Source organism: Xenopus tropicalis, chromosome 1, assembly GCF_000004195.4.
Source record: "Xenopus tropicalis strain Nigerian chromosome 1, UCB_Xtro_10.0, whole genome shotgun sequence".
NCBI classification, from domain to species: Eukaryota; Metazoa; Chordata; class Amphibia; order Anura; family Pipidae; genus Xenopus; species Xenopus tropicalis.
Genome location: NC_030677.2, coordinates 29,728,743 through 29,753,801, shown reverse-complemented (window position 1 = coordinate 29,753,801; position 25,059 = coordinate 29,728,743). Strand labels below are relative to the sequence as shown.

At 40.3% G+C, this 25,059-nt stretch overlaps 1 protein-coding gene across 5 annotated transcripts in view; it reads right to left on the bottom strand.

The window, feature by feature from the left end:
• Positions 1-25,059, bottom strand: part of slit2 (slit guidance ligand 2) — a 204,234-nt gene that overhangs the window by 69,576 nt on the left and 109,599 nt on the right. For all 5 annotated transcript variants that reach the window (XM_031895351.1, XM_031895349.1, XM_012955706.3 and 2 more), the window contains exon 5: positions 6,203-6,274. In XM_031895351.1, the coding sequence (XP_031751211.1) occupies positions 6,203-6,274 (72 nt within the window). The remainder of the gene's footprint in view (positions 1-6,202; positions 6,275-25,059) is intronic.

Here is a 25,059-nt window from a genome sequence, read left to right as displayed (position 1 = left end):
TGCTTACAATGGTATGGTCACATGACCCTACCCAGCTTCCTTACTAACGAAGAATACCTTAGTTACTATCAGTCTTAGGGACTTAGGTGCCTTTGGGTGCCTCAGCCTTACAAGCACACTATACACCTGAAGTATATTTAATATAAGCACAATTAATAGAGTTTGAGCCATTACTGTATTATCTCTTTTAGTCTTAGATTGTAAGCTGCTAGTCTCATTAGAGTAGGCATTCTATAACCAACAATATTTATATTTACTTACTCTCAGTGTTATCTAGTACAGGTATGGGACCTGTTATCCAGAAAGCTCGGGACCTGGGGTTTTCCATATAAGGGGTCATTCTGTAATTGGGATCTCCTACCTTAAGTCTACTAAAAAATATTTATTTAAACAGTAATTAAACCCAATAGGATTATTTTGACTCCAATAAGGTTTAATTATATCTTAGTTGGAATCAAGTACAGGTACTGTTTTATTATTACAGAGAAAAGGGAATCATTTAACCATGAAATAAACCCAATAGGGCTGTTCTGCCCCCAATAAGGGGTAATTATATCTTAGTTGGGATCAAGTACAGCTACTGTTTTATTATTACAGAGAAAAGGGAATCATTTAACCATTAAATAAACCCAATAGGGCTGTTCTGTCCCCAATAAGGGGTAATTATATCTTAGTTGGGATCAAGTACAGGTACTGTTTTATTATTACAGAGAAAAGGGAATCATTTAACCATTAAATAAACCCAATAGGGCTGTTCTGCCCCCAATAAGGGGTAATTATATCTTAGTTGGGATCAAGTACAGGTACTGTTTTATTATTACAGAGAAAAAGGAAACCATTTTTAAAAATGTTAATTATTTGATTAAAATGGAGTCTATGGGAGATGTCCTTTCCATAATTCAGAACTTTCTTGAAAATGGGTTTCCGGAAAAGGGGTCCAATACCTGTACTATATAATACAAATATACATACTTATAAATAAGCATAGAAAGAGAAAATAGCGGGAACAGCCTAATTGGCAGGCTTACATTCATTCTCTTCCCACAAACAGATGTGCTCAACAGCAAAACTGCAAGAGCAAAACTGCTTTTGTGGGTGGGATTGAAACTACTCGACTGAGATCATTCCCCATCTTGAGTTCATCCTCAGTCTTCTCCTTCCAGCAACACCAGCCCATTTCTCTCCTTACCTCCCTCAGTCTAAGTATGAAATATGTGCTGTAGAAGGGCGTATAGGAGATCAGGTTTAGCTTCCGCTTATGTTTATAGATATAGATATGAAGGGCAGAAATAGCAATGAACTCATCCTTTGCTGCATATTTGTTACTGACAGTGTCTGTGAGAAGGTATGGTCTTGCTACAGACTGAACGTTTCCGCACCAGTCTGAAATACAACCCTGCCGTAGTTATAGGGATGGTTATTACATTACAGAACTGATATGGAGCAATTTGCACAGCTGGTATTAAACCATTTTTAGGGTTGATATAATATTATCTAATAATATATCCTAAGCCAGATTATTTGTCAAGAGTAAAGTCCCTTTCAAGCCCAGATGAGTCCTGCATTTCTGTAGGTTTGTAACTTACAGGCTACATCCATGGGTATTTGGGTGATAAATATGGACAGTGATGGTGTTTATTATTGAATTCAACTTAGCAAAAAAAGCAGATGGCACACAGAGCTATAAATTAGGGAAAAACCCTTTCAAAGTTTTATTGCGGTGATGCAACGTTTCGGGGCAAGCATGATGCTTGATAAAGGGGTTATTCTGCCCCGAAACGTTGCATCACCGCAATAAAACTTTGAAAGTGTTTTTCCCTAGTTTATAGCTCTGTGTGCCATCTGCTTTTTTTGCTAAGTTGGTTTTGGGAGGGTGCCGATCCCTCCAGCAGTGAGCACCGGGCGCTCATCATTTTTGGAGAGCCAGGGTGTGCGGAAAAGGTCTCTGTTGTGCTTATTATTTTAATTTTGATTTTTGCCACGGCAACCCTCTCTGTGATTCTGCAATATATGGGCATGTTCATCTACAATGTGGCCCCTTAATGAACCAGGTTGATAGAACTTTTACTGTGTGTTTACAACTTCAGGACATAAAATAAATACATGCTTGCTAGTTTCAATCCTATATTTATCAATACTGATATTAAATGATGCTAAGAACTATATTTGCTGGGCCCTGGACTCTACTGTTAAAGCCCAGTAAAAGACCTAAAAACTAGAGAACATGACAGATTATGAGACAGGAGAGGCTTAATTTTTTTTCTTAAAGACCAGAGAGCATGGCAGAGGAAGAAAATTAGCTTTAGTAGTGGAAACATCCGTTCCCCGAACATTTACAAATGACATACACATGCACTCCAACACACTAAGATGATATCCTATGAAGTATATTACATGAGCCTGACATAAGCCATAACATAACTCAAACACTAAGACAAAAGAGTGCAATAAGGGCAGAATTAATGGGACTCACGTAAACCATACGCTGAACTTTGCCCTATAGAACAAGGATATACGCATTCCGCTATTATAGTAATTTAAACACAACTCTAAGCTGAGTTTTGCACATGTCCTACCTAAAAATGTGCCTTTGTAGAATACTATACTGTGTAATAGATCTCATAGCAGCACAAGAACTTGATGGGATAACCTTGCAAACAATGTGCATATGTACTGCAATACAAAGGTACCCGTATCTTATACTGGCGTGCTTTTGCCATATTTTTTTATTACTTTATGCATTCAAAAAATGATTTTATTTAAGGTTTTATATAAATCTGGTTAAAAAAATTAGCATTACAAAATAAGCTATCATGATAAGAGTTAAGGAGTCAATGATTGGCCAGATATCTCCAGACCAGATTTAAAAGTCCCATTGGGCATAGACTGCATTAGCCCTTTTATATGTCCCCAGCAATACATGAAGGTTAGGGCCAATAAATAAAAAAAGTAACATAAATCAGAGTTGTCTGGGCTGCAGCCCACCAGTTGTTTCTCAACTTTAGCACCCAACATCTCCCTGACAGAATTCAGCTGCAGCTGAAGCAGTAGGACCAAAAGTTTGTATTCCATGCCTTTTTGTTTAACTATTCTTTCCCCTGAAGAGCCCCTATGATATTGGAGGCTCATAGTAAATGCCCTTTCTACTTTACCTTGGTTATATGTTATTTAAAAGTGCTGGGATATACCTATATCTGCATTACTTCCTATTACAAATACAGGTATGGGATCCCTTATCCGGAAACCCATTATCCAGAAAGCTCACAATTACGGAAAGCCCGTCTCCCATAGACTCTATTTTAATCAAATAATTCAGATTTTAAAGATTGATTTCCTTTTTCTCTGTAATAATAAAACAGTACCTGTACTTGATCCCAACTAAGATATAATTACCCCTTATTGGGGGCAGAACAGCCCTATTGGGTTTATTTAATGGTTAAATGATTCCCTTTTCTCTGTAATAATAAAACAGTACCTGTACTTGATCCCAACTAAGATATAATTACCCCTTATTGGGGGCAGAACAGCCCTATTGGGTTTATTTCATGGTTAAATGATTCCCTTTTCTCTGTAATAATAAAACAGTACCTGTACTTGATCCCAACTAAGATATAATTACCCCTTATTGGGGGCAGAACAGCCCTATTGGGTTTATTTAATGGTTAAATGATTCCCTTTTCTCTGTAATAATAAAACAGTACCTGTACTTGATCGTAACTAAGATATAATTACCCCTTATTGGGGGCAGAACAGCCCTATTGGGTTTATTTCATGGTTAAATGATTCCCTTTTCTCTGTAATAATAAAACAGTACCTGTACTTGATCCCAACTAAGATATAATTACCCCTTATTGGGGGCAAAACAATCCTATTGGGTTTGATTAATGGTTTATTGATTTTTTAGTAGACTTAAGCTATGGAGATCCAAATTACGGAAAGACCCCTTATCTGGAATACCCTTGGTCCTGAGCATTCTGGATAATGGGTCCTATATCTGTATTGGGAAAATGCATTTAAACAAATTGCAATATCGCTCTGTCTCTACCCCTAGTATAAAGGGGATGGACCCAAATATGTTATGACCTGGCAGCTGGGATAATTTCGGGTTATTTGCTTTGAGCTCAACATATTGATATAAATAACACATATTTAATGTTTGGAATCAGTATGGAGCTGGTAAGGGCGGTAAGGGCCCATCATTGTCACTATCAGAAGCTCTTTACTAAATCACTGGGAATCAGACAGCAAGCCCATAAGTAAAGATGACTGAAGAGCATGTCATACTGCAGTCAGGCATTGGATAAAGATTATAAATGGATTCACTTTGTCACTGCTATCCATTATCCCTTAGTATAAAAAAAAAACATTAAAAGCAAAGCCTCTAATGTTTTATGATACACTTCTTAGGTATTACTTTAAGCATTAGAATGAAGACGGATGAACAATCTTAAGGATACACATATCACCTTATGTACCCATGATTCCGTGTACAGTATCATCAAATCTTCCATTTTATTGTGTCAGGTTCCTGCTCAAAACCAACCGGCTAAAAGCAACTGTGTCTCTAACTCATAAATATTCTATTAGTTTCCCCAGCATATTTCATTTATAGCAGTTATGGTCTTTATGTCGGAAGCATATGGTTTGCATAGGGATTACGTATGTTTCAATATATATTAGTAATGTTATTGTAATGTTTGTGTATGTGAACATAAAATGTTCAATGGAAGGGTTTAATGCCTACAAAAATATTGTCATTGGATAGAGAGGGGCACATATATGCTTTACAAGTTGCTTCTCTTAACATTGGGAAAGCAGAGATAGCTCCACTGGTTCTGCTATTCACCAATGCCCTTTAGGGGACTATGGTTTCTGCAGACATACCAGCACAGGCCCTATCTACATCAGCTACACCATAGTTATGAAGAAGAGGTAGACCCAAACTTGTAGTCCAAGCAAGGCAGAAGGTCTGGGCAGGTAAAACAAGCCACATGTACCACAAAAAAACTAAGCCACCTAGGTCAAAAACGTGTATCAAGGTGAATGGTTTACCATGGTAGTGATAAGAATTTGTATATTTGTATATTTAAAGGGGTTGTTCACCTTTGAGTTAACTTTTAGTATGATGGCAATTTGCAATTGGTCTTCATTTTTTATTATCTATAGTTTTTTCAATTGTTTCTCTTTCTGCGCAGCAGCTCTCCAGTTTGGAGTTTCAGCAGCTATTGGGTTGCTGGGGTCCAAATTATCTAAGCAACCAGGGAGTAATTCGAAGGAGAGACTGATATATGGATAGGAGAGAACATAGAATAGAATAAAAAGTAACAATAGCAATAAAATTGTAGCCTCACAGAGCAATAGATTTTAAGCTGCCAGGGTAAGTGACCCCTGTCTAAAAGCTGGAAAGCATCAGAAGAAGAAGGGAAATAATTCAAAAATGATAAAAAATAAATAATGAATACCAGTTGAAAATTTGCTCTAAATTGGCCATTCTATAACATAGTAAATGTTAGTTTAAAGGGGAACCACCCCTTTAAGATTATCTTTTAATATAAAGAAGCTCAGAAGATGAAGAATGCTCAGCTTCAGTAACAGTGAGCTATAAGGCTAAAGCCCTTATCTACAGAAGGATACAGCAGCAGGAACACTAAGGGAGAAATACTGACATATCCACATCATTTCAAGTGTTTGTCTATATAAGGTACATTCTTGGGTCCTTGTTAAAGCAAATGGAATGTTCCCATAATTTATAATAAAGTTCCAAACTGGACTGTCATACATTCTTCTTACATTCCATATCAGGACCAAAACGTAACCATTCTTGTCTTCTACCTTAATGTCAATGTGTCTGCGTGTGAAAATGTAGAACCAAAACCTTGTACAGAATGGAATTAAATGAACAATACAAAAAAAGAAGAGATTTTATTTTCCCATAAGAAGTGAAATCCTTTACTGCATCTTTTTCAAGCCCCAATCATGTACCCAATAGCAAGAGCAGAAATAGGTCATTATGTTCAGCACATGCAACAAAATCATTTTATAGCTTTCTTGTGCGAAACCCCTTCTGGCTTCCATTTATGGAACAGGTCAAGATATTGTTTAGTCACATAAAACATAACAGGGTTTTGTTATATTATGGTATGCACTGCATTACCCAACATCATAAACTCCAAACTACACAGCCCTACAGGAAAATACTTACAGATTTTTAATATCTACTGCACCACGAAATGCCTTTCTCGGGATGGCTTGGATCTGGTTCTCGCTGAGGTCACTGTGGATAAAAAGAGGAGAACTTAGCCAGCAATCTTTTTATAACAGATAACAATCCTACTGAATATAAAGGTAAAGGCTGAACACATACATAATCAGTTAGTGCAACATAATATAAAATAATACAGAATTCTAATACAAACTGTCCATTTGGTGTCTTTTCCATGAACTAGAAACTTGCCTTACGCAAACAATGACTTTCTGGTTTAATCAGTTAGACTGACCCACTGGGATACCGTAAAAAATCTTGGTGGGTCCCTATTATGTTGGGCCCTGCCTACAAGCCAGCCAACAACTTTGGGCAAAGAGGAACAGGGGCAGTGGAGACTGCTGTACCCTAGAGTGGGCCCTGGGTACAACAGTCTGGGTTTAAAAAAAAAATTAAAACTATAGGCAAAAGTATATTCAACAAAAGTCCAATTCAAAAAAACATGTTTAAAAGCATATATATAAATGTACAGTGTGGATTTAAACTCTGTATAAACAGACCCACACCCTCCTTAAGCTGCAGCCTCCTTAAGCCTCAGGCTCTGAGATAAGGAGCAGCTTGTAGGTCTTCTCCATGGACTGGAAACTTGCCTTACTAAAACAGGGACCTGGTAGAACCACAAAGTGGCTTATTTTGTAACAGCAATTTAGAATTAAACGTAGTTTCATTTTCAAGTTGAATTCAAGAAATAGCAAAAGCCACTGATATCAGAGATATAGCTTAATGCAAATGCAAATGCATATGTTCAACACAAGCCCTATTCATTGAGTTAAAAACAAAGTATAGGAGTATACTGTATATAATTGCATAGTGTGGATTTATGCCACATAAAATAGCAATAACAGTAAGTAACAAGCCATGGCTTTACTGCTCCTCAGCATTTAGCAGACACAGGCATTGTTTCTATAGGCTGGTACTGTTCCCTTTAGAAGCATACGAATGCATGTTCACACTTTATGACAATGCAGGACGTGACTACTTATCATTATGTACTAAGGGCACATTTAAAAATGGAATGCTGGTTCTTATTTGGCACAATCACTTTTAGTCATTTTGCAAATTAATCATGGCTGCGCCGGGTTGACAATCAATCCCATAACTGTAAGAAATAATGACCTCCAGGAATTGTCGAGCCAGCGTGATTTATATGTGCCCTTAAAATAAAGGGGAAAATAAATTGAGGAGGACCTGAAAGCAGAATATACTCAGTACAGTACTGTTTAATTTACAGCCGTCAGTTACAGCCATAATGCAGTGTAAATGAGGGATGTCTAAGCGACAACATCCCGTTTTGTGCGGAACTACAACTTCCAGTAGTATTTTCATAAGTTACAATCATCAACGGTCATCCCTTGTGGCCTTGGTTAACTATGGTTTCATAAAATGCATACGGGAAACTGAAAAATTGGTGCACTTGCTCCTGTACCCATGGGTTTTTTTTTTATCAAAGCATCCAACTGCATAGTTGATACTGCATCAGATGGGGTACCTGCAGAATACCTGCAAACAGGGCCGGGACTAGGGGTATGCAGAAGAGGCACCTGCCTAGGGCACAACAGTGAGGGGGCTGCAGGTAGGTACCTCTGTTGCCAACCCCTAGTCTGTCTCACCCCCACCGCTGATTTTACGGTGCTCCTTCCCTGCACGGTGACTGCGCGCCACGCTCACCCCTTTACAGTGTTGGGGGTGAGGTGGCCAGCCGGGTCGCCGGCCCGTTTCTGCCTGCAAAGTGATCAGGTTTCGGGCAGAGAGACCCGGATACCCTGCCTATTGCAGGCTCACATTCTCCCCACCTCCCAAACTTCAAAAGTCAATGTTACTTTCGACCACTGGTGACGTAAGTTCAGGTTTGCATGGGTCCCCATGTCGGGTTAACGGTTTGGGTAACAGGGACAGGGCACTTGACAATAGGGATGTACCAAATTCAGGATTCAGTTCGGGATTCGGCTAAGACTCTGCCTTTTTCGACAGGATTCGGAATCAAATCCACGCTCCTCGGTGAACCAAATCCGAATTCTTAAAATCACCTGAATTTCATAAAGGATTCAGGGTTCGGCAAAATCCCCCAAAAAATGGATTTGGTGCATCCCTGCTTGATAGCGAGTCAGTGGGTCCAGGTCGGGTTGCGGGTTAGCAGGTCCGGGTTGGGCACACGTATTCCCAACTGGACCCGTGTAGGACTCCACTACATGGGTTAAGTGACTCACTGCAGCAGGTGGTAGAAAAGCAAAGGCATTTTTTATTCTACTGTAAAATTGTAAAAGTTGTTGCCCTTTACTTCTGAGTCTAAAAAAAGTCTTGGCTTATTTGTCTACTGTTTGAAACCCTGCAGTGCTAAGCAAGCAATTATGGCAGCCAAACATTTAAAATAAACAAACATGTATAAATAGCACAGGCAATAGGATAAATAAAAAAAAAAAAACGATGCTCACTTTAATCACTAACACAGGGCTAAGCACAATGACGCTGTTTTTTTTAAAACAAATTCCCATATCCAGAACATATGACCATATGCTAATTGTTACAAACTAAGAGTAGCTGACATCCAGATGTACCCCGGGCTGTTAAGACCGTGAATATAACACTTTTCTGCTCATGTGTTTTAACACTTATGCCTGTCATTAATCTAAACTGACAAATAGACCTGAAGAGGACAATAAACACCAGAAAGTATCAGTAAGTGAGAACCAGCTGGATGAGAGAATTCCTCGCTCAGCCTCTGGCACGCTCACAATTTTAACTGTGTGGGTAACTCGCTTATGGCCTTGAGGCCACTTCACTTCTATTCTTACAATGCAGTGTATGTTATGTAGCCTCACAAAAGCAACGCATCAAACTGATGTCATCATTTGTTGGGCAAAATATCTTTATTTCACATTTATTTTGTCAGCTATAGCCCCAACTAGTGGAAACTGCATGTTGGAAATTATATCATTTAGGTGCAGGAGATTGAAATTTCTTAAGATAACAACATGCACTCACCCATTATCAATATATATAGGACATAAAGACATTTTGTGCATTACACTACCAAGAAATACCCTACCTGCAAAACAGTGATGGTTTGTACATATATTGCAATATATTCAAGCTGGCCAACTATGTCAAAGCCATCCCCAGCTTTCTTAAGGTGGCCATACATTATAAGATTCCTCTGGAGACCAGAATAGGGCCGCCAACAGGCTGATGTGGTCCTTGATCCAATTCTCGGCCAGATATCAGTCAGGTAGGCCTGTCAGAGGACCCCATAGATGGGTAGATAAGCTGAATTGGCCTAAAGTAGTGAACTCCAACCATTGGCTCCCCAACCTCTTGGATGTTGCTCCCAGTGGCCATAAAGCAGGTGCTTATTTTTTAATTCCTTGCATGGAGGCAAGTTTTGGTTTTTAAAACACAGCTGTACTGCCAAACAGAACCTCCTGTAGGCTGCCAGTCCATGTAGGGCTACCAAATAGCCATTTACAACCCTTATTTGGGACCTCCATTAACTTTTCTAATGCTTGTGTTGCTCCCCAAATGTTTTTACATTTTAATGTGGCTAATGGGTAAAATAGGTTGGGTCCAAATCAGCAGCTTCAATCTCCCCAAGCATGGCCTCCTTTAATCCTCTGTTGACTGTGCACCCACACTATCTAGAACTACTGACTATTGATGAGCAATAGTGGCTCTTTTTTTTGCCTCGTTGGAAAAATTAATTAAATGGCAAAATTTCAGTCAATAAGCACCAAAAAATGGTGAATCAAAAGACTTTCTTGCACAGGTTTGTGACATTATTTGCCAATGGGGAAACTGCAAAACTGTACCAGGCAAAAAAAAAAAAAAAAAAAAGCTTGCTCATTGATGCTACTGACCCGATCTGCCTGTAAATATTCATTGTGGTTCCCCTTCCGTGAGCTAAGATGGAAATTTACTGCCATTAGTATGGAAAAAAGGGTAAATGGTGCGTCAGTGCATTTTGGTGCAACACTGATGTGATTAATGATCCCCAATATGTTCTGATTTCACTGGAAAATAATTCACCCTTGAATTGCATTTTAAATCTTCAGGATGAAAAAGGACTTTTAGAAAGCAAATGATGTAATGCCTCCATTGTTTGCTGCACTGCAATTTGCCTTATTCAAGCCATCACAGTAAAACCATTATTACAGCTTTAAAATATATAAAGAATTAGCCCAGACAGCCAAGTTTTTAATTAATAATAGAAAAAAAGCTGTTAGTAATTACAGATCTGCAGTATGTATAATAGGTGTTATTATAAGCACTCGCTTCCTTAACATCCTGTACAGCCCATAACCCACTTTGTACATCGAGCGACAAAGGAATTAAATGCACAAATAACAAGAGTGTTGAATTCCCAAACTGCCCTTCTGCTTGTTGGCATTTACATACTTGAAGAAGAGTTCAGTGGAATAAAAATGTTCATTAACTTGACAATTATCCATAATATCATCGCTTCAGTACTGGCAAACACCGACTCTATTATGTGTAATTATTATCAATCCAACATATGGAAACTAAGTGAAGCAAAGGAATCCATCACTGAATATTGTACGATAGACAAGATGCCATATGTTGGGCAATCTCTTCTTCTCAAAGCTACAGAAGATAAAAAACAAAAAAAACCCGGCAAAGAGAATGTTCTTGACTAACCCCATCTACTTATGTTCAAATTTTTTTTCTATCACGATTTGAGATTTTTTTCTTGTAAAAAGAAACTCGACTTTTTAAGCATTTATTATGTTTCAACTTGAACCGCAAGTGGAAATATACGCCATATAAAAGCTGACAAGGTCATGTAGAAGTCAATGGGAGCTGCTGTAGGCAAATTGTAACAATCTTTATTTAATCCGTGCTTTTAGCGCTTTTCAGGGTTTTTCTTTTTTCTTTTGTCCACCAGTCCACAAAGATTCGTAGGAAGACGTAAAGCCCACAAAAAAATTGTGGTGTTCATGTTTTTTCTGTTCTTCATTTTCATTCACACTTTTAATATTAATAAATGAATAGAAATTCATAGTTTTCATGGAAATTTGTTCGTTCATGCTTTAAAAAAAACTCTAACACCAATAACATTTGAATGGTGATAAATCTGCCTTCGGGATTTCTCTGCAGAACTGACATGAAGTAGGAGGGAAGCAGTTTTAGCCTATAACATGCCCCAAATTTTCAGTGGTTAGCTGAGTATTTTTGGAATTCTGCAATAGGAGATTGTAAGCTCTCTTGGGCAGGGCTCTCTTCACCTCTTGTATCGGTTATTGATTGCTTTATATGTTACTCTGTATGCCCAATGTATGAAACTCACTTATTGTACAGTGCTGCGGAATAGGTTGGCGCTTTATAAATAAATGTTAACAATAATAATAATAGTAGGAGAAAGGACACAACATGGACAACCTTGAATGTATTTGTAAGGAACAGCCAACCAAGATATAAAATAGATGAGCTGATTCTGGGGTTTGTAGTTCTGCCACAACTAAACTTCAGAAGAATTAGCATTAGATACTATGTCACAATGCTGAAGGTCCCTTGTTAAACTTAATTCTTTGTGTTGTTATTATTATTGTTGTGTCTTTAAAGCCATAGCAAGTGATGGCTGCTTCTGCCTTATGACTATAGAAAGAACTCAATGGAGAGAAAGCTTTCTCTTTGTATTGTGGGTGTCTCTGCGCATGTCCTTACTCATGTGTCTTTGTACATGGGTCCGTGCTCTGCTGTGTGTGTGTTCTCAGAGTATATTCCCATAAGCAGCCCCCCCTCAGGCAATAAATCTTTAGAGGATGGCAACCTGCTTGCAAATTTAATTACCAGTAATTTTATTTTCCCCTATGGTTTAACCTTCCTAAAAGTCTGCCAGTGACATCATAAATCTCCCATGCCATCCACTCTTCTCAAAAGCACTGACTAATGGGTAATGACTAATGGGCTCAGATGCGTTTTAAGAGGAAAAAATAAAATGCTGAAATTGTGATGGGAAAGCTGGAAGGGGTGATGCACTCTTATTTCAGGAGAGAAAGAAGGGCACTTCTTAAAAAGAAAATGCAATTTAGGAGATAAAACTTGGGTGGGGGAAGCAGGGCGGAATATGAACTGCAGTCTGCAGATTTTAATGGCGCTGGGGTCTCGGAGAAATTAAATGAAGGTCAGGCAGTAAAAAGTGCAGATATTTTAAAGGATATTTTTAATGAAATTATGGAAACAGTAAAACGGTGATAAAAAATGAAAAAGTGTTTTTATCAAATCATATGGGGAAAAAAAACATAATAAAAAGTGTAAAGAATATAAAAACTGTAGCTACATTGATGCAAACAGCAAAAAATAGATGAATGTATTTGGAAATATAACATGGGACAGAGGTTTAGGTAGAGCAATTCGGCTGGGGTACAAGGTAAGCGATTTAAGTCACTTGGGGGTGCCTAACATTTTGGCACCCCCAAGTGACTTAGCCTTTCCTTGTCCTTTAAAGAGGGCCACTTGGATAGAAAGTATCACTCTGTATAACCGGTTATTGCTGTGAATGTATAAAAGGGGTGGCTGGCCTGAGATCCTCCAGCTGTTGTTGAGCTTAAACTGTCGGCGCCCTAATTACCTTAGGTAAAAGGGTTCTGAAAGCAAAAATCTAGACAGCCATGATTTACAGATGGAAGAGGCTGGATTATTTATTTCTGCCCATTCCAATTCTTTCCCTTTTCTCTGACAATTTCTTATGATGTAGTACTGGACTGTACAGCCTGGAATATCTTTCTGTTGCTACATGCTTCAATGCGTAACATGTCCCTAGGTCTCCTGACTTCTCTGACCAATGACCCCAGCTAATACTGACTGTCCATATACATGGACCTGGGGTTTTCCGTAATTTGGATCTCCATAACTTAAGTCTGCTAAAAATCATTCAAATATAGAATAAACCCAATAGGATTGTTTTGCCCCCAATAAGGGGTAATTATATCTTAGTTGGGATCAGGTACAGGTACTGTTTTATTATTACAGAGAAAAGGGAATCATTTAACCATTAAATAAACCCAATAGGGCTGTTCTGCCCCCAATAAGGGGTAATTATATCTCAGTTGGGATCAAGTACAGGTACTGTTTTATTATTACAGAGAAAAGGGAATCATTTAACCATTAAATAAACCCAATAGGACATGTAGCCAAGCTGGTTTCATTGAAAGTAAGCCTATTTTCCTGCTTTATGTGGATTTTCACTGTTGATATAAGGACTGCAGCAGTATGTATAGTAATAGGAATGAAGGGACTACAGATCCCAGAAGGCCATGCTCTGGAGAGGATGTGCTCCAAAAAGGAAGAGGAAGAAGGGAGGAAGTGGATCTGAGCACCTGAGGGGTGGAGAGCTGCCAGAGATCTCTGCTAAAGGCCAGAGTATGTGTGTGATGCTGCATGGAAAACAGTGACAGAGATCCCCCCTGCGCAGTGTGGGAAGCTGAGTGAAATCCTGCCAGCACTGAAGGGAGACCTGCATGTCCCAAACAAGTTTCCTGTCTCACATCTCAGTAGTAAGTGTGCCACAGTACTGAGATACAGGTAACTAACATACAGTATATATCTAACTGGTGCAGCAGCAGTAACACTGGGATATCCTGTACAATATAGTTCCCTCATACATACTTTACAGGAGGAATAATCTGTGTCAGTTGTCACAGGAGATACAGACTGCAACAAGCCACTGTGGGACTATTATTACTGACCAACACAAGTGGATTACAGTGAAAACACTACTTAGAATCACAGATAATTGTGACAGTATACATTTGAAGCTATAATAACAAAGTACAAGCATCCTGGATGTAAATTGTTGTTTAAGGGCCCCAACGCTGCCGGCTTATAGGACATTAGGGGAGCTCCCAAACTTTGTTGTTAGAACTTAACTGCTAGTGCAGTTTACATTGCATTGCACTGTTATTGCTATTTCTGCCTGTTCATATTTTTTTGCATTTATCTGCATTTAATTTTTCTAACTCATTTTCAGCCCAGTTCCTGTGTAATAAATCTGGGTTTACTTCCTGTTTGTGTTGGTATTTACTGGGAATCTTTGGGGTGTCACCACAGTCACAACTACAGTACACCAAGCCATACCCTAGGGTGGGCTACATTTGGGGGCTCGTCCGGGATTCTTGAAGCTACGCCCACATTCCCTTTAAGAGTAACAGCCAGAGAAGAGATCCAATATGGACCCTGAAACTGTTGCAGAGTGGTGCCAAACCCTAAACATCAACACAGACCATTGTCTAGCACTGCTACTTCCTAAAGAAGATTTTACTACTAGGCAAATATATCAATTAATGGATGAAGTCATTCCCCAGGGTCGTTGTTTCATAAGAGGCATGAAGAAAGATGATGCTACTGCTACCACAAGTGTGTTGCTGGAGTGGGACTGCCGAGTAATAAACCTAAATGCACCACCTACAGTAGAGTTTGGTAAAGAGGGCCACAAAGCTCGGTTAGTTTTCCCCACTGAAGGGTCACCAGAAGGGGGATCTCCTACATCTACTGCAAATGAGCCACCTTTGGCTGTGTCCACAACAATAGGACCTGACTTCATTACTGCCCTTAGTGACTTTGTTGAGAAATGTACAAAGGGCAGCAGCCCCTATAATGGGATTGGTTATCGTAAACTGCGGTTCTTCTCTGGATCCCAGCCTGTTCCTACAGGTGAGGATGATTATGAGTCTTGGATGGAACAGTCTATGCAAGTATTGGATGAATGGGATATTCCTGAGGCCCATAAGAAACAAAGAATAGCTGAAAGTCTGAGAGGAGCAGCTGCAGACACTGTGCGGAATCTGAAGTTAAGTAAACAGGACTGCACTGCCTATGATTATCTGCAAGCTTTGCAAGATGTGTTTGGCAGAACTGAAAATGCTGCTGATCTACTTTACCAGTTTGAGCATACTTATCAGGGGCATGGAGAGAAATTGTCAGACTATATACAACGTCTAGACAAAATCCTTCATCAGATATTGTTAAAGAAGGGCTTGGATCCAAAGTTGGTGGACAAAGTGAGAGTGAAACAGATCCTACAGGGAGCTCAACCCCTTGATCCCATAATGCTGAAGTTGAGGATGAAACAAGGGGAGGAAACACTCACGTACAATCAGCTAATAAAAGAAGTCCGAGAGGAGGAAGCCAGGCTAGAGGTCAAAGGGTCGATGGTGGGTGCCAGCTCTGGGCCAAAAGCCACAGTCAAAACTGTATGCCCTATGGAATCAAGTCAAGAGATGACCCAGATGAGGGGACAACTACAGATGTTAACCGAACTAATGACTCAGTTAACCAAAAGTCATTTGTCAACCTCGGGGGCAGCTAGCACTATGCTCAATACCACATCTGCAAGGTCAGACAGGCCTGGTCCTACCCCTGATAACACTTTCGGAAACATAGTGATATGTTACAAGTGTGGAGAGGCTGGTCATTATAGAGCACGATGTCGAAACAAACCAAACCCCGATAAAGTAATCAACCAATTATCTAAATTACTGAATGCAGAGAGGAAAAAGATGCAGGGAAACTTCAGAGAGCCTCAGTGAAGGAGCAAGCTGGGCGCTCATTTAATGAATGCTCCAAGAAAACCCTTAATAGTGCTAAAAGGTGTGAGGAGGCAGCTCAGTCTAACAAAAGCGACCCTCATCCACAACCTAAAAATGCCCGTAAGCAGACTTCAAGAAGACACAGGGATCATAACAGTTCCCCTAAATGCCATACTGATGGTGCAGAAGGATACTTACAGAAGCAAAGGAAACTCCCTGCTGTCGGCTGTCATCATGGCAAATCAGACCAAAGTGAGCTGATGCAGAAACCAGCACTCCCAAATGGTTTAATTGGGCCATCACCCATTGTGCCAGTTCAAATTGAAGGGGTTTACTCAGAAGCACTCCTGGATACAGGAGCCCAGGTGACTTTACTGTATCGAGATTTCTACAAGAAATACCTCTCGCACATACCTTTGGAGAAGTTAGAAAAACTAGAGATATGGGGACTGAGTGAAACAAAGTTTCCCTATGATGGATATGTCAGTGTCAAGCTAGAGTTCTCTCCTACTGTGGCAGGAACTAATGAAGCAGTTGAGACATTGGCGGTGGTATGCCCCAGACCTCCTGGAGCTCTGCAGAATGCTGTGGTGGTGGGCACAAATACTGATCTGATAAAACGAATGTTAGCTCCTCAATTGGAACTGAAAGTGAAAAAGGGAGCCTCAATTCACCCGTTACTGCAGCCAGTGCTATCTTCTCTGGTGCGACAGAAGGAAGAACCTTCCGAAGGAATAGGAAATGTGTGGTACCTACAGAGGAAGGATCGTGTAATACAACCAGGGAAAATCACCTGCATGAGAGCCAGGGTAAAAATATGTTGGGAAAACCCTGGACATCATTTGGTAATTGAAGGTGGACCGGGACTGGACCTACCTTTTGGAGTAGAGTTGATCCCTGAAGCCTTGCCAGCTGACTGCCTGAAGAAGAATTGTGGCACTGTGACAGTTGGGCTCAAGAATACTACCAATGAGCCTGTGTTTCTCCACTCACACTCACTTTTAGGAAGAGTCTATTCAGCCAGTCTTGTGCCTGTAGCCGCACTGGGGAGGGATAAAGCAGAAGCCACAGTGTCAGCTGAACTGTTTGATTTAAGTAACTCTGTTATTCCACCTGAATGGAAAAGTCGTTTACGGAAACATTTGAATGAGCATAGTGCTCTTTTCTCCAGAAATGACCTTGATATGGGATGCTCCACCAGCACAAAGCACAAAATTCGTCTTAGAGAAGATAAACCCTTTCGGGAGAGATCTCGCCGCATTGCCCCAGGTGACCTGGAGGATCTTCGCAAGCATCTGGAAGAACTCAAAGCTGCTGGGATCATCAAAGAGTCCCGAAGCCCTTATGCATCCCCAATAGTAGTAGTGCGGAAGAAGAATGGTTCAATAAGAATGTGCGTGGATTACCGAACTTTAAATCAGCGCACTATTCCAGACCAGTACACCACCCCGAGGATTGAGGATGCCCTTAACTGCTTGGTTGGAAGCAAATGGTTTAGCGTGTTGGATCTAAGAAGTGGTTACTATCAGCTACCTATGCACCCAGAAGACAAGGAGAAGACTGCTTTTATATGCCCTCTGGGTTTCTTTGAATTTAATAGGATGCCCCAAGGTCTCTGTGGAGCTCCAGCCACATTTCAACGACTTATGGAGCGCACTGTAGGTGACATGCATCTGCTGGAAGTACTGGTGTACCTAGATGATCTGATAGTCTTTGGAAGGACACTAGAGGAGCATGAACAGAGATTACTGAAAGTATTTGATCGATTGGAGAAAGAAGGCCTAAAGTTGTCCCCAGAAAAGTGCCAATTCTGTCAGCCGTCAGTGAACTATGTGGGCCATGTGGTATCTGCAGAAGGGATAGCCACTGATCCCAGCAAAATTGAAGCTGTATCCTCCTGGCCCAAGCCCAGGACAATCACTGAACTCCGGTCTTTCCTGGGATTTTGTGGGTATTATAGGAGATTTGTAAAGGGGTTCTCCAAGGTGGCCCAGCCATTGAATCAGCTCCTTCAAAGTAACACTGAAGTAGAAGGGTCAGACAGAGACATCCTGGCCAAGAGGCTCAGAGGTCAAGGGTGGACCAGAGAGTCTATAGAAGACTTTTGGACAGAAGAATGTGATAAAGCCTTCGACCAGCTAAAGTACTGCCTCACTCATGCACCTGTGCTGGCCTATGCTGACGCAACTAAGCCCTACACACTTCACATAGATGCTAGCAGGGAAGGCTTGGGGGGCATCTTGTACCAAGAATATAATAAGGAGTTACGACCAGTAGCTTTCATCAGCCGAAGTCTGTCACCATCTGAGAGGAACTACCCAGCTCATAAACTTGAATTCCTTGCACTAAAATGGGCAGTGGTAGATAAGTTGCATGAGTACTTGTATGGAGCAGAGTTTGAAGTGCAGACAGATAACAATCCGCTAACTTATATTTTGACAACAGCAAAGTTGGATGCCACTGGCCACAGATGGTTGGCTGCACTGGCACACTACAAGTTTAGTCTGCGCTATCGACCTGGTCGGGATAATCGGGATGCTGATGGACTGTCCAGAAGACCTCACGGAGATTTGCATCCAGATGATGAATGGATCGAAATTCCTGCACCTGGGGTAAGAACTATGTGCCAAGGGATAACTGGCCGGTGCCAAAGTGGAAACTTTGCAGAGAAGATTGGCATGACTGTCAGAGGAATTCCAAAGCTGTACTGCAATGTCACTTCTGTTGGAACATCAACCATGCCAGCCCTTAACAAAGGAGACATAAAGAGAGATCAGAGTGAGGACCCTCTGTGCCAGATGGCCATGGAGGCTTTGAGAAAGAAACAAGTTCAGATACTCAAAACTGACTCCCATCCCCTAGCAAGTTTGCTTGTAAAAGAGTGGGATCGGCTGCGACTACGTGATGGTTTAGTATACAGACGAGCACCAAGTGCTACAGACTCAGAGAAATGGCAATTAATGCTGCCACAAAAACACAGAGACTCAGTCCTTATGGCCCTGCATGATGAACATGGTCATCTGGGATATGATAAAACCCTAGGCCTTGTGAGGGATCGTTTCTATTGGCCATGTATGAAGCAAGATGTAGAAGACTACTGCCGCTCCTGTCTAAGATGCATACAGAGAAAGACATTGCCATCAAGGGCCGCCCCTCTTAGCCACATGGAAAGCCACAGCCCTCTGGATCTAGTTTGTATCGACTTCCTATCCATTGAGCCAGATGAGGGTGGCACGAGCAATGTGTTGGTGGTTACAGACCATTATACCAGGTATGCTCAAGCATTTCCCACAAAAGATCAAAGAGCAATTACAGTTGCTAAAGTCCTTGTGGAACGGTTTTTTATTCATTATGGCCTGCCAAAAAGAATCCACTCTGATCAGGGGAGGGATTTTGAAAGCAAGTTAGTACATGAGCTGATGTCAATGCTTGGAGTCCTGAAATCCCGAACTACCCCTTACCACCCACAGGGTGATCCTCAGCCTGAAAGGTTCAACAGGACTCTGTTAGACATGCTGGGGACTCTGCCAAAAGAGAAGAAAACACATTGGAGTCGTCATATTGCCACAGTTGTGCATGCCTATAATAGTACTAAGAATGGTGCTACTGGATACTCTCCATATTTTCTAATGTTTGGGAGGGAAGCCAGGTTGCCCATTGACACGGTCTTTGGAGTGACTGCTGATGACACACCAGTTAAATCACACAGTAGTTATGTGGATCGACTGAAGAGAGATTTACAGAGAGCATATAAAAGAGCCCAGGAGGCAGTTGGTAAAAAGAATATGCAGAACAAAACACTGTATGATAAAAAGGTAAAGATTCATGACCTACAGCCTGGGGACCGTGTCCTCTTGAGGAATCTGGGGAATCCAGGCAAACACAAACTGGCTGATAGATGGGGATCCCAACCATATATTATATGCTCCCAGCTTCCTAATTTGCCTGTATACCAGATCTGCCCTGAAGGACGAGAGGGTCCTATTAAATCCTGGCATAGGAACCATCTAATGCCTCTAGCTGAAACTGTGAGAGGTCCTGACCACAGACCTGACAAAAATCTAAAGAACCCTAAGCCCAGAAAGTCAAGAAGACTGCAATGTCAAAATCCACCTCAACTAGGCATTGATAGTGAAGGGGAACTTTATGATACTGATAGTGATGACGAAGATTGGGATTTGAATTACCTCTTCACAGAACAGCAACCAAAAGGTATATCTAATACGAGTTCAAACTCCACCAGCAACTTAAAGGCAGATGCCCCTGAGTTCACTCTCTATGTACCAGAACCTATGCTAGAACCTACTGATATACCTTCTGAGGTATCAGAGACTGTCTCTGCTAATCCCCCAATGAGACCAGTGAATGGGAATGAGTTTTCCAAAACTGATGAAAACACCAATGATGAAACTGTACATCAATCTGCCTGTACTGAACCAAGTTTGCCTAACAGAGCACCTCGGGTAATAAGACCACCTCAAAGACTAACTTATGATGCTCTTGGCCATAGCACTGATGAAACAGTTTTAGCATCACACCGTGCTGTCTACGCCCAAACTCCCTTATGCTTTGACTTAAGTGGTGGCATCCCAACCCAGTATTATTCAGAGGGAAATGAATATTGTTGGAATGTGCAAAAGGTACCATATTGTAATTTTTGCTCAAGCATGATAAGTAATGTATAGGTTTTTTGGGTTTGTGGTCTTATTGTTTCCTTGTGGGGACACAAGATTTCTAGTGGCGGGAGAGTGTAGCCAAGCTGGTTTCATTGAAAGTAAGCCTATTTTCCTGCTTTATGTGGATTTTCACTGTTGATATAAGGACTGCAGCAGTATGTATAGTAATAGGAATGAAGGGACTACAGATCCCAGAAGGCCATGCTCTGGAGAGGATGTGCTCCAAAAAGGAAGAGGAAGAAGGGAGGAAGTGGATCTGAGCACCTGAGGGGTGGAGAGCTGCCAGAGATCTCTGCTAAAGGCCAGAGTATGTGTGTGATGCTGCATGGAAAACAGTGACAGAGATCCCCCCTGCGCAGTGTGGGAAGCTGAGTGAAATCCTGCCAGCACTGAAGGGAGACCTGCATGTCCCAAACAAGTTTCCTGTCTCACATCTCAGTAGTAAGTGTGCCACAGTACTGAGATACAGGTAACTAACATACAGTATATATCTAACTGGTGCAGCAGCAGTAACACTGGGATATCCTGTACAATATAGTTCCCTCATACATACTTTACAGGAGGAATAATCTGTGTCAGTTGTCACAGGAGATACAGACTGCAACAAGCCACTGTGGGACTATTATTACTGACCAACACAAGTGGATTACAGTGAAAACACTACTTAGAATCACAGATAATTGTGACAGTATACATTTGAAGCTATAATAACAAAGTACAAGCATCCTGGATGTAAATTGTTGTTTAAGGGCCCCAACGCTGCCGGCTTATAGGACATTAGGGGAGCTCCCAAACTTTGTTGTTAGAACTTAACTGCTAGTGCAGTTTACATTGCATTGCACTGTTATTGCTATTTCTGCCTGTTCATATTTTTTTGCATTTATCTGCATTTAATTTTTCTAACTCATTTTCAGCCCAGTTCCTGTGTAATAAATCTGGGTTTACTTCCTGTTTGTGTTGGTATTTACTGGGAATCTTTGGGGTGTCACCACAGTCACAACTACAGTACACCAAGCCATACCCTAGGGTGGGCTACAGACAGTTCTGCCCCCAATAAGGGGTAATTATATCTCAGTTGGGATCAAGTACAGGTACCGTTTTATTATTACAGAGAAAAGGGAATCATTTAACCATTAAATAAACCCAATAGGACAGTTCTGCCCCCAATAAGGGGTAATTATATCTTAGTTGGGATCAAGTACAGGTACTGTTTTATTATTACAGAGAAAAAGGAAATCATTTTTAAAAATTTGAATTATTTTCTTATAATGGAGTCTATGGAAGATGGCCTTTCCGCAATTCGGAACTTTCTGGATAAGGGATCCGATACCTGTATATATATATTTATGCATTCCCAACATATTCACTTAGTCCTACCTCATTTGATGGTTTTCACCCTAGGGTGATTCAACTGAACCATTTTACAATCTTACTACAGAATCTTACTAAACTGGAATATATTTTTTTAGTAAATATTGCTCTTTATATATTTTCCCTTGAGCCGCCATTTAGTGATGGGTTGTGTGCTCCCTCAGAGATCAGCTGACAGGAAATAATGCAGCTCTAACTGTAACAGGAAGTAAAACTGAATTAACTCTGTCCATTAATTGGCTGATGTGACCTAACATGTATGTGTGCCTTGGCGTGTTTTTGAGCACTGTGAATCCTATAATCCCAGGGGGGCAGCCCTTAGTACTCTAAATGGCAATTTTCTATTTAGGATTACTGCTAAAAAAAAATGTACTTTTATGAAAATGGTTTATTTAGATGAAGCAGAGTTTTACTGTTCTATGTAATACATATTAATAGAGACCTACATTGTTGGGGGGGGGGTATAGATTTCCTTTAATTTAAATAAACCAGCATTTTTATCATTATTAATATAATGGTATTTTTGGTATTTTTTTATTGTTGTGATCCTTCAATAGTAAATCATTTATCAGCAGCATTCAGCCATTCCTATAATATAATAGAACAATGTTCATTGAACAATGATTCTGAAGATTCCGGTATCCAAAATAAATACATTCTAATCTCTAAAGGCTGATTTATACATTGAATATGGTAGTCTGTGAACTGTATCAGCATTCATATTTAGCTGTGTGTGTAATGAAACGAGAGAGTGAAAGCTATCTTTGGCTCAAACACAAACATGAAAAAAAAACCCTATATGTGGATGTCAAAACCCAAACTACCATTCCACAAATAAACAGACCAGACAGCCGACAGCATGGCATACTTAGTGCATTAGGGTAAAAGGCAACATCAATCATTTCCATCTCAATAAGATTATGATCGCTTGTTAGCATAAAAAAATAAATTAAAAAGAGAAAAAAAAAACTGTCTCGTCATGGAAGTCGATTCATTGACCACAAAATCAATTCTGTCCTGCTCGCTCGCTCTCTCTTTCTCTCCAAAAGTGCACTTAAATCAATTGGTTACAACTGCACGGCCGAAAAATTAGAGGTGATCCAAATATTCTTTGTTCTGATAATCATTATCATTAACTCCAAAATTCGGAGTTGGCCAGATACTAATTTTAAAATAATATTATACAATTGCCCAAAGTGTTTTTTGATCTTTGTGCATGAAATGACTTTAAGCAGAATCCCAGCTGCAATCCACTTACTTCTCTGGATCTGCTTAATGGTCTGAGCACTGAAAAACACATTACAAAATAGATTCATCTTAATATGGAGGTAGCAGATGTGGCAACCAACTACATTTCTCCTTGTTATGATAAATACTTTGCTCTTAATCTGGGACTTGTTATAGCTGCATTGTAAAATGTTACACATTTTACATGTATTATGGGTGTACAAAGAAGAGGGAAAATAAAATGACCTTAATCTAATTATAAACACAATTCTCAGAACTGGGGGGAAGAAAATCTGGGCTGCATAAAAAGTAATCTTGTTTGCCTTTCTCTGGATCAGTCTAGAAAAGGTTTTACACTGGTACATTCCCAGCTACAGTCAGGTGATCCAAGTGGGGCCAATGAAAGGGCAGCCATATTGGAACTTGTCCCTCGGAAAGCCAGCAAGTTGTAGTAGGTAGGTAAGTCACTGTATAAAATGTATATTGAAGCAGTAGAATTCTTAATGAATCAGGTGAGTGATTGTAGGACTGGCCAGACCAGACTTTGACGTAGTTGGCCAGCTTGAATATATTGCAATATATGGACAAACAATCCCTGTTTTGCTTAAAGGGGAGGGCATTTCTCATAGCTTTATGCACAGAATAACTTAATGTCCTATATATCTACAGTATATACATTGACAATGGGTGAGTGCAGAGAACTTCTTTTCTTTTCTTTACAATGGAGGACCTTTATATATTTGCAGAAATGGCTAAAAGTCTACCATACCAGCATCCTGCCTAGGAAGCTACATGAGATATGCAATCAAGAGGTCGGGACCAGAGTGCCAAAGGTGTTGCAACTGGAAATGGTTAAGGTACTAAAACCAATGCCTTTATAGCACATTACATTTTCCCAGCCTCCTAAGTGGCCAACGGGAGACAGAATTTAATTGGCTTGTGCATGGGAAACATTTGTTCTCACACTTTTTCAAGAGTTTGAAGGAATCAACTTTACAAATAAACTTTTATCTGAAGCTGATGCTTTCTGCCCTAAAAAATAACCAGCCCACAAAGTAAATTGGGGTAAAACACTAAACACAAAATGGACCACCCAACGCCAGAAGGAGCTATTTATTCAAGAGGGGAATAACTTCTTGAAATTGCTTTGTCCCTCAGAACAAGGCACGTTGCTAATGTCGAATAAACTTAATGAGATGACATGGATTGACTGGGCGCTGTCATGTGACGGAATCCCAGTTGCCGTTTTCAGAATGGCTGAAGAAGTGTCTGCTTTGTGGATTGTCCTGATTGTGTTACTCTTCATTGTTGCGCCCTCTCCAGCAGTGAAAAGTTTTTATGGAGCAGTCATTGCTAACACTTCACATAACAAGGCACTCTCAAGGCCAAAACATAAGCTCATTAAGGAAAATGCTTGCATGCTAAATATGGCTTGTTCTTTTCATTATTATTATCTTTTGAAAGTATCATGTGCAATGAAACATTAGTAAATCCTTAATGACCACAGTTAATTGGGGGATTCACATTGGCTCCTTTTTTTACCATATGGTCCATTATGATTGGTTATCCCATCGGCTCCGTCAAATTGTTTTTACTGAGTACATTTGTGCAAAAACCCTGACACTATCTTAATTGTGTACATAGTGGTGCCCCAGTCACAAACAAATTCATATACACCTATTTGTAGACAAATTATTATAGTTAGTTCTACTTATGGTTATACTGAATGAACTGAAACAATTCCAGCAACCAGCAAACTGGTCACCTACCATAATAGGTGACCAGTTTTATACCAGCAGTAATCCATGGCAACCAAAACAATTTATGCTTTCAGTGTTAAACCTATCAATTGGATAAAAAAGCAGATCCCTGGTTGGTTGCTATGTTCCCAGTGTTTATAAAGGGGCCGCAGTTTGTGTTCTAGGTGCAGTTACCCTTAGCAAACAGATGTGGTTCTGAAACAAGTATTGCCGAAACTGGAGCA